At 39.9% G+C, this 10,170-nt stretch overlaps 1 protein-coding gene across 1 annotated transcript in view; it reads left to right on the top strand.

The window, feature by feature from the left end:
• Positions 1–10,170, top strand: part of LOC113235114 (transmembrane and TPR repeat-containing protein CG4050) — a 286,720-nt gene that overhangs the window by 271,811 nt on the left and 4,739 nt on the right. The window contains exons 6-10 of the mRNA XM_026470689.1: positions 685–902; positions 4,939–5,143; positions 5,290–5,553; positions 5,636–6,121; positions 6,970–7,156. Coding sequence (XP_026326474.1) covers positions 685–902; positions 4,939–5,143; positions 5,290–5,553; positions 5,636–6,121; positions 6,970–7,156 — 1,360 coding nt within the window. The remainder of the gene's footprint in view (positions 1–684; positions 903–4,938; positions 5,144–5,289; positions 5,554–5,635; positions 6,122–6,969; positions 7,157–10,170) is intronic.

The raw sequence follows: 10,170 nt of genomic DNA, 5'->3' as shown, positions 1-10,170 counted from the left end.
GTGCGTGCGTGCGTGCGTGCGTGCGTGCGTGCGTGCGTGCGTGCGTGTTTGTGTGTGTGTGTGTGTGTGTGTGTGTGTGTGTGTGAGTGTAAGTGTGTGTGTGTGTGTGTGTGTGTGAGTGTGTGTGTGTGTGTGTGTGTGTGTGTGAGTGTGTGTGTGCGTGCGTGCGTGCATGCGTGCGTGCGTGCGTGCGTGCTTGCGTGCGTGCGTGCGTGCGTGCGTGCGTGCGTGCGTGCGTGCGTACGTGCGTTGTGTGTGTATGTGTGTGTGAGAGAGAGAGAGAGAGAGAGAGAGCGTGAGCTTAGGTCGAGACCTCAAAAGATTTTTAACCGACTTCAAAAAAGGAGGAGGTTCTCAATTCGACTGTATTTTTTTGTATGTTTTTATGCGGTAACGCATTTGTGAACCAATTTTGATGATTCATTTTTGTTGAAAAGAGAGTGCCTCAGTAATGTTCAATTTCAACGAAATATTCCACCTCTAGGTTAAGGTCGGTTTTTTTACTACTTACTCTGTACTGAGATTATCAATTTAATTATATTATATTTTAACCATTTATTTCACTCAATTCTACGCTCATAGGCCCTTAGCCGACACACATGCAGCAGTTTATGAATCTGGTTATAAATATTACTGGATTGTGTTTTATGTGTAAAAGTGAGTAAAAGTGTTTCTTGTCTACAGCGACGGAGTACAGCAGGCGGAAGTCGTTGGTCTTGGCTAGAAGCATGGGGCAAAGGATCAGGCTGGGGCAGTGCATGCGGCGAAGCGGCGAGACGAGTCGCTACAGTTTGCTGCGCGACTCTTGCACTGCTAGCCGCAAGACTGCACGTGATGGGTGCACAGCTGCCAGTCTTTACTCGATTTGACAACCCTGCGGGAGCAGCTCCGCCACCGGCCAGGTTTGTAGAGTAAACGCGCATGCGCACTGCATTCGATTCGCATTCGTTCCGTTTGGACATAGACATCATCATCATGGATCATGGACAGTCCCATATCATTCTACATAAGTTTTGTTTATAGCGCCCCTCCCTATCAACCTCTTGGTTATGCATTATGCAGGAAGGTCACTATGACCTGTGCGCGCACAGGAACCTTACAAGTTCAAGTCCTGACCCCAGATCAGTCAGTGTACAGGGTTGTCTCAGACCTCTGTCACTTAACCTCATCCAGTTCTTCGAGAGACTAGTGCCTCGGGTGAGCCGCCCCGGGAGCACGTACAGTACCCTCCCTTTTTTCCAGATAGGTAAGTACCGGATCTGTAGGCGCGCTCACTTCCCGTTGCGCATTGCACAATTAGCGGTTGCCACCGCTTAGCCGTCGACCCTGAGTCCACTACCAAATCTCCTCATTGGTGGCGGAGCTGTAAGGCACGCTCACTTCGCGACGCCGAAAAACGACGTCTCTCCAGTTCCCAATAACCTGTGCGGCTGGAGGGACCGGATGATATCTAGCTTATCCTCTACTAGTTCTCCGGGCTAGTGCCGGAGATGCCAATAGCAGCGTCCTGCGACAATGTCCGGACATAGCTTCCAACTTAAAGGGCAACTCACGCGTCTCCACGCTTCATGCCCTCAACTTAGACCACTACTAAGACGCGCTAGCTGCTCACAAGACAGACGTCTCGGAAGCACGCAAAACCGAGGCAGACAAACATGTCCGTCCGGCTTGGCCCGGACGCCCGCTGTACCCTGGTCTTGTCGTCTCTCCGGAAAACCCTATCCCTCGGGTCGGCAGATAGAGACCCGATCATGGACAGTGTCAAAGAAGGGAAATGAATACACTTGTTTAAATAAGTTTATACATTTATATCAACTCACTTACAAACCCACGCCCTTGGCCGCTATCTACAGTTACAATTATAATATTATTTTAAATTAGAGTCGTAACATCTCAATCATGACAGACAGTAAACGCATTGCATCCGATTCGCATACGTTCCGAATGTCTCGGATTCGAGACTAAACAAATCTAGAAAACTCGAGCCCGCTTCGGATATCGCTTGTATACCTAGAGATAAAATGATCCCTGTGACATTTCGGACATACAAATCGGACGTAGTGCGCAAAGGCTCTAACGGCATTTACCGTAAAATCAAAAAACCATAATATAAGGGTACGCCGTTTCGCTATAGTGCCCTCGGAACAAAAAATTCGTACGTACTTAGTAATGTACTCTTATTATGTAATTCAATTACAATATAATAACACAAAAAAGGCACAATTTAATACAATATTGCCATCGAGTACATTATTCGTGAGTCAAGTGTTAAAAAGTCACATTTAAATTAATAATGCCCTTTATATGCAGTAATAATATTTTTATAATTTTTTCTACTGAGTTAAAAGAGAAAATTAAAGTATTTTTAAAAAGCCCGGCATTAAAATACAATGAAACTTTCTGTATATAAAACGTTGTGATATATATTTATAACATCAATTTATTTATTTATTTATACAACTATACAATGCGGACTAAAATAATTAATTTCACACTACGTAAATTTACATAGGCAGTTCAGACAGCAGTCCACAGACATGTGTGCAAAGTTAGTACTAATTAATATGTTAGCATCTAGTGAACTAAAATCCAAATGTTAATCTTAATGCATACGAATACTTAATATTAATTTTAACATAAATTTTACATCAGCTATGAGTGTATACGCCAGTATTTATTTATTTTATTAGATTTTTCTATGTGCTTGTTGTTGGATCTTTGTATTTGCTTTTCAACGACTTTTTAGCCGTAGCGCCATCTATGAGAAATCTATGAAAATATTTCGTCACTCAGGAACTTTACAGCTACCAGCCCTGGCTAGATATACACACATTACATTATATACATATATAATGTAATGTATATAGAATATACTCGTGATATAATGTAATGTGTGTATATATAATATGTATCACGAGCATATTCTATATATTGTATGAGTATAAGTTATATATTTGGTATGTAGCAATGTGTATGTATGTTATAATTTATATGTAGTACGTTCTTATGAAGTTTGTATAAGAATGTATTCGGTTTAATTTATAAACACGATTCTTGGTGTTTCGTGCACCATTGACGACCCTTCACCTAAAACTCCGTAATCACTTGTAAGGTTGCCTGGAAAAGATCGCTGTCTAACGATACGGCCGCCGATTGTGCATTTAACTATGTTTTTCTTTTTTGTATTGTCACTGTTTTATTTTGTGTGCAATAAAGCTTATTCTATTCTATCCATGAAAATCTGTGACATAAGCGCCATCTAGTTGATTTGTTTCTTATCACTAGAAATTAGTGTAGCTTTGATAAATTACAGCTAGTCAATGTAAAACAAATTAGTTGCATTTGTTACTCGTCGCGATATCTGGTGTTCCAATGTGGTACTAAATACCTTACGCTGTCTTGTGTTGCGAGTAGCATTCCTCTTGATTTATTGGTCCATGATTTTGACAAATAACAGAAAGTGTGTCTCAGGGTGATAGGCGCAGTGACAGTGTCTCTCAGATCTTTGCGATTTACAAAGCTCTGAGTAGCACTGCAACTGTTATGGACAGGCGTGTAACTTACCACCAGGAATACGACTTGTTCGTACCATCACTTAATATTACAAAAAAAATGAACTCTGTCGTAAATTCGTAAGTCCGCCATAGAGGAATAATCACAGTAGCGTATAAAAACCTCCATTGATTACAGCATCAGGAACATATTTTACGCCATTATAAGTAGCCATCCAGCTGAAAGAAGGGGTCATAACATAAAACCGTACGTGGCCAACGTAGAGTATATTAATTTTACGAGTTTTGTTGGTGAAACATGGTTTATTTACTTGAACATAAATTTAAACGTATATCGGAATTTATTTTTATTTATTTATTTTATTTTTGTTGTGACTCGGCAAAATGACTGCACCGCGCCTGATGGAAAGTGCGAATACAGTCCAGAGATGAGAGTAACGGATGGAAAACACAAATATCTTCACTCCGTCACTATCATTTTGCCGGTCTGGCCAAATGCTTCTTCACACTACGTTTGAAGGACCCGATGTTATAGCGGGGAGGGAATACATGCGCCGGGAGTTGGTTCCACAATTTGATGGTTCGGCATAAGAACGAATTGCCAAACTTTTTAGTGCGGGACGGTATTGAACTGACCGTCCAACTGTGGCAACGCAGTCCGGCACGGGTGGTCCGCTAATGGAAAGGAGAGGAAGGGATAAGGTTGAATAACTCTTCAGAGCACTCACCGTGGTACAGGCGATAGAATACGCTAAGAGACGCTATATCTTTGGAATGGTCTTTTTCTATTACAATTACTTACAAATAAGACATAGACATGTAAACATTAAAAATAAGTGCACATCTGATTTCTTCACCTGATGGAAAGTGACGATGAGGTCGACGATAGAGCACACCTAAATAATGCCACTCTCGCCTTGAAAAGGCCCTTGGGCCGTTCAGGAAATAAGTCTGATGACAGAGATTTCGTCATATAAATGTGGAAGCGAAACGTTTCATGCGAATGTCCATAACACAAGGATCCAACCCCAACCCTCGTCTAGTGCCCTGATGATAGTTAGGGGAAGACGGAATTAAATTATGCAATTCCATCGCACGCTCCCCGTTATTTATCCTGTGGAATACCGATAAGCAGGCAATTTTATTTCGGTGTTGAAGGCTCTGTAGCTTCGCCTCTTCTAAATCCGAATCGCCCATAAGCCCCTTTGTACGCTTTTCATCTGAATCCAAGGTGGCCAGTTGGTATTTAGCTGAACCATCCCATAAGTGACAGCAGTGGCAGGATTAAATCAGGATTAAACTGCAGCTTAACGCGTCCTAGATCCAATAATCTACCCCAATTAATGCACGAATATAACGTAAGGTACTAAATTTACTATTAAAATTTGTTCATAACCAATTACAGTATAAATTTTCTTCCTTATAGGCACTTGACCTTCGCTTACCTACCAGCTCTGAATGCGTGGCTGTTAACACTACCTGAAGCCTTGTGTTGCGATTGGACAATGGGCACTGTAGCTCTCCTTCGGTCGTGGAAAGATCCCCGTAACTTGGCCACTTTGGCGTTGGCAACTACGCTGGTCGCTGCTGCTATACATGCCCTGAGAACCCGGTCTTCAGCTCTGTCTATGGTAAATTGATTTCTTTTATAGTAGATGCCTCACAGCGATACTATTTTTTTGGTGTAAATCTTGTCCCAAGTCACGTGATATTCTAATATTGGTTCTGCAAAGGGCAGAAAAATAAAATCTTTATTAATTATTAATTTTTATTTCAGGGTCTAGCTCTTCTCGTCTTGCCTTTCTTACCAGCATCAAATCTCTTCTTTCCTGTGGGTTTCGTTGTAGCAGAACGGGTCCTATACATGCCTTCTATGGGCTGGTGCCTACTTGTAGCCCACGGTTGGCGCCTACTCGCCAAGAAAAGAGCGAAACTGGCAGCTGCAGCGCTCATATTTCTTCTTTTAGCTTTTAGCGCGAAAACATATGTCAGGAATTGGGACTGGAAGACTGAATATTCCATTTTTGCCTCAGGATTGAAGGTAAAGACTCCCCATCAATGACATTCCATAAATCACTTCTTTATAATGAATTATTGTAGCTACTAACACCATATTCTTGCAGGTGAACCGTAACAATGCAAAATTGTACAATAACGTAGGTCACGCGTTAGAAGCAGACGGGAAGTACGCTGAAGCTTTAGAATTCTTCAACACAGCCGTATCAGTACAGCCAGATGACGTCGGTGCTCACATTAACGTGGGCAGAACTTATAACCATTTAGGAAGATACCAGGAAGCGGAAGATGCTTATGTAAAAGCTAAATCTCTGCTTCCCAAAGCAAAACCAGGAGAGTCGTACCAAGCCAGGATAGCCCCTAACCATCTAAACGTATTCTTAAATCTAGCCAATTTGATATCCAAGAATGCAACCAGACTGGAAGAAGCAGACATGTTATACAGACAAGCTATCAGTATGCGAGCGGATTACACCCAAGCATACATAAATAGGGGTGATATTCTAATTAAACTGAATAGGACAAAGGAAGCGCAAGAGGTGTATGAGAGAGCACTGCTGTATGACAGCGGAAATCCTGACATTTATTACAATGTAAGTACATAGAGAAATGATCAAAGGCTGTTGTTAACTGTGATAGCAATTTGCCGTAGTAGCCTAATAGTTTGACCTAATGCCTCTCAAGCAGAGGATCGTGGGTTCGAATCCGGGCTCGCACCTCTGAGTTTCTCGGAATTTATGTGCGAAATTTATCATGAGCTTTTCAGTGAAGGAAAACATTGTGATGAAACCTGCTCGTTGAAGAAGATCTTGTCCTTCGTCTGAAAGGAGACCCGTGCCCAGCTGTGGGACGTACAAATGGGTTGATGACGATGATAAAGATAGCAATTTGGTATTTACCGAAAAATCTCGCATTACCCTTATTGGGAACTTTTCTCTTCTTCTCTTCGCAAAGAGCATACAGCATTTTCCGTGTTCAGTTCAACAATTCGTTTAGGGCGTTATTTGGACTGCCCTCGCTCTTACATCGCCACGGGTATGTTTGCGGCAGCATGCACTGACTGCTTCAAAAGAAAGAAAAGAAGAACAAGCAAGAAACTCTAGGGATTGCTCTTTTCAAATAACCTTAATGCTATGGAATACACTTTGAATTATAATTGTGTGGAATCTAAACTCATGTTGTCCTTCCATACATCAATCGAATCGATTTAGACATTGATTTCTAGGTTTTATTGTATGTACCAAAAATTTTAATTGTAATTTCAATATTGAACTTTATTTTATTTTATTTCAATTTAGTTTCATTTTATTTTATTTTTATAATTATTGAATAATTATTTTGACCGTAACTGTACTTAACTTAATGTTATTTTTATGAGTATTTGTCGCCCGAAATAAATTATTTTTATTGTCTTTTATTTATTTATATATTCTTCTTTCAGTTGGGAGTCGTCTTATTAGAGCAAGGCAAAGCCTCCCAAGCTCTTGCGTACTTAGACAAAGCGCTGGAGCTGGAACCAGAACACGAGCAAGCCCTGCTCAACTCCGCCATTCTCTTGCAAGAGCTAGGCGCTGCGGACCTGAGGGTTTTGGCCAGGCAGCGCCTTTTGAAACTGCTGGATAAAGACGGTAAGTAAATAACAAGCATTATCTTTAAGGTTTGACACAAGATCTTACTTACTCGATGTCACCCCACATCTACTTGTAAGTAATCAATATTTATATAATTATAATAATAATAAAGTTTAATTCAAGTAAGCCTGACTCACAAGCACTTTTGAATAGTCAAAATCACACAAGAGATTACAAAAAAAGACAAGTCAAGTAAATAAAACATTTCTTACAAAATGGTAAGTAGGTAACAAAACGATATAATATTAACTCCACGCATTTTTATCGTTCATGTGCTCATCAACAGTATACAGTACACTTTTGCCAGAAGTTTATTTTTAACATATGTCTTAAACTTATAAAATGGTAAATATGCAATTTCGGTATTTTATTGAAATATGTAATTCCTTATCCCATATAAGAATTACGTACTTTTTGCAGTCATACAGTCGTAATTGAGGCATGATTAATTTATCTTTATTTCTAGTATTACGCTTGTGTATATCGCTGTGTTTCTTAAATACAGTAATATTTTGATGGACATATAGAATACAATTAAAAATAAACTGTGTAGCATGACATGACGGACGTTAGAATATTCATTATATATATATATATATATATATATAGGTATATATTGGCGATTACAGTAAGGCTGCAAACCGGTTTGCTAAGATACAAAGTATTTAAAATGTTCGTCTCTTGAATTTCCGTTACCTACGAATTAATTATTCATAAAGTACGAGGAAAACTATTCAGAGGGTTTAGGGTCCGGCTGGGCAAGCGCCCGAGTTTTAACACGGGTTTTAAATCGGGTTCAAACCCATTAATGCCCGAAATCGAGGGCAAAAACTATTTACAACTAAATATTTGTTGTAAATCAAGTTTTGTTCAAATTTAATGATGTTATTACAAAATATTTATTGCTTTCTGATCAAGACGTTCGATTTGCTATTCTGTTGAATCGATTCGCTTGAAAATTGCATTGAAATAAACATTGACTTACAAATAAATGGACGACGGGTCTAATACAAAAACCACGAAAAAAATGTCCCAAGTCAACCTATTCGAAATTTAAATTGTTATGTCATCGCAGTATCGCGCTGTCCGTAGAACAAATGAAGACTAAAGCGGAGTGTCGCGCTCTGTATACGATTTTAGCGCCTTACAAGTGCGGACACTTTTTAGCGCGGACCCGACGTCCATATAATTGTAAGTCAATGGAAATAAATCAATACTAAATACTTTTAATCGATTTTCATGAAAATCGAAGCGTAATGTGCATCCTTAGTATTGAGAAATCACTGGATTGCGAGGTAGGTATTGTGCGCAGTTGCCTGTTTTTCGTTTAACGTGGAGCGCACTATAAGTTTCTGGTATGAATAAGAAAAAATACTATAAATGGTCAGAAATGAATCTATAGTTTCTCAAAATATTCTCCGTTAGCGTTAATGCACTTTTTCATACGAATGAACTAATTTTGAAAACATTTATGCCACTCCTCCGTGACAAACTCTGAAACATATTTTTCATACTCTTCGTCAGCCTCTTCAGGTGATGAAAATCGTTGACCGCGTAACTGGTTCTTAATTTTTGGAAATAAATAAAAATCACAAGGTGCCAGGTCGGGACTATACGCGGGATGGCTCATAAGGTCAACGTTGTTCACCTTCAAAAATTCATTTGTCTGTCTGGCCGTGTGAGAACTGGCATTATCGTGGTGCAAGATGATACGGCGTTTACGGTTATTTTTACGGAGTTTGTCAATAACTTCCGGCAAACAAATGGTCGTGTACCAATCACTATTCACGGTACAGCGATTCTCCAAAGCAAGAGCAGCCACGTGTCCAGTTTTATTAAAAAAGAAGCAGTCATCCGCTTAGAGGCACTTTGCACGCGCGCCGCTATGGTTGGTTTCGGCTCATCTCGAAAGACCCATACGCTCAATTGCTGCTTTGTTTTGGGATCGTAACTATAAATCCATGTTTCGTCACCAGTTACTATGTCCCACACCAAATTTGACGCCCCTTCGTTAAATCTGGTAAGCATGGCATTACACCAAGTGACGCGATCCTTTTTTTGAGCCTCAGTCAAATTGTGTGGGATCAGCACAGCTGTTTCACACCCAAATGTTTGTGTAGTATTGATTGTATTTGACTCATGTCTATGCCTAAAGATGCCCAAATCTCATGGTATGTCACATGCCTGTCTGTTTTTATCGTACGGCGCACAGCATCGATGTTTTTCTTGTTCACAGCAGTAGTGGACCATCACGAAATTCGTCACTGAGATTCACACGATCGCGTTTGAATTCTGCAAACCAACTATAAATAGTCGTCTTGCATGGTGCTTCATCGCCGAAAGCAGTTTGAAGCCGAGCGAAGCTCCGCTGAGCTGTTGAATTACACTAAGGGTCGTATTCTAGAACCTCTACTCAATGCTCAAGTCAAGATCTGAATATGATTTCAAGCACTGGAAATACGACCCTAATGGAAGGGACTTGAGGATGATTTCGAGTGCTTTAAACCATACTCAAATCCTGACTTGAGCATGGAGTAGAGTTCTAGAATACGACCCTTAAAGTCGTAAAAAATCATACTACGAAAATTTTCACGAGCTAAATCCATGGTGATGTAGACAACCAATTTCTAAAATAACGCCACAATGTGAAAACAAGTGACAGTCAGATGAAACAAACTATATTCATAAACAATATGTATGTAATTACCTACTGTTTAAATATGTTTAGGTAAATGATACTTACCTAAACATATTTAAACATATTTATTTTTTTTACATTTTTTTTTTTTTTTTTTTTATACCTGACAGGCAAATGACTCCACTCCACCTGATGTTAAGTGGAAAGTGGCGCCCTATGTAAAAAAAATTATACCAAATTCCTTATTCGCCGTTTCCACCCACGATTTTGAGCAGAAATGGGTTAAAACCAGAGCGGGTTGATTGGATTTTAAGCCACTGCCCATCTCTGTTACGCAGAATATACATTTGTGTAATAGAGTAAATGTTAGTAC

This window comes from Hyposmocoma kahamanoa, unplaced genomic scaffold, assembly GCF_003589595.1.
Source record: "Hyposmocoma kahamanoa isolate Upper Pololo Valley unplaced genomic scaffold, ASM358959v1 87, whole genome shotgun sequence".
Classification (NCBI taxonomy): Eukaryota; Metazoa; Arthropoda; class Insecta; order Lepidoptera; family Cosmopterigidae; genus Hyposmocoma; species Hyposmocoma kahamanoa.
The sequence above is the reverse complement of the archived record's forward strand: the minus strand, read 5'-3'. Positions and strand labels throughout refer to the sequence as shown.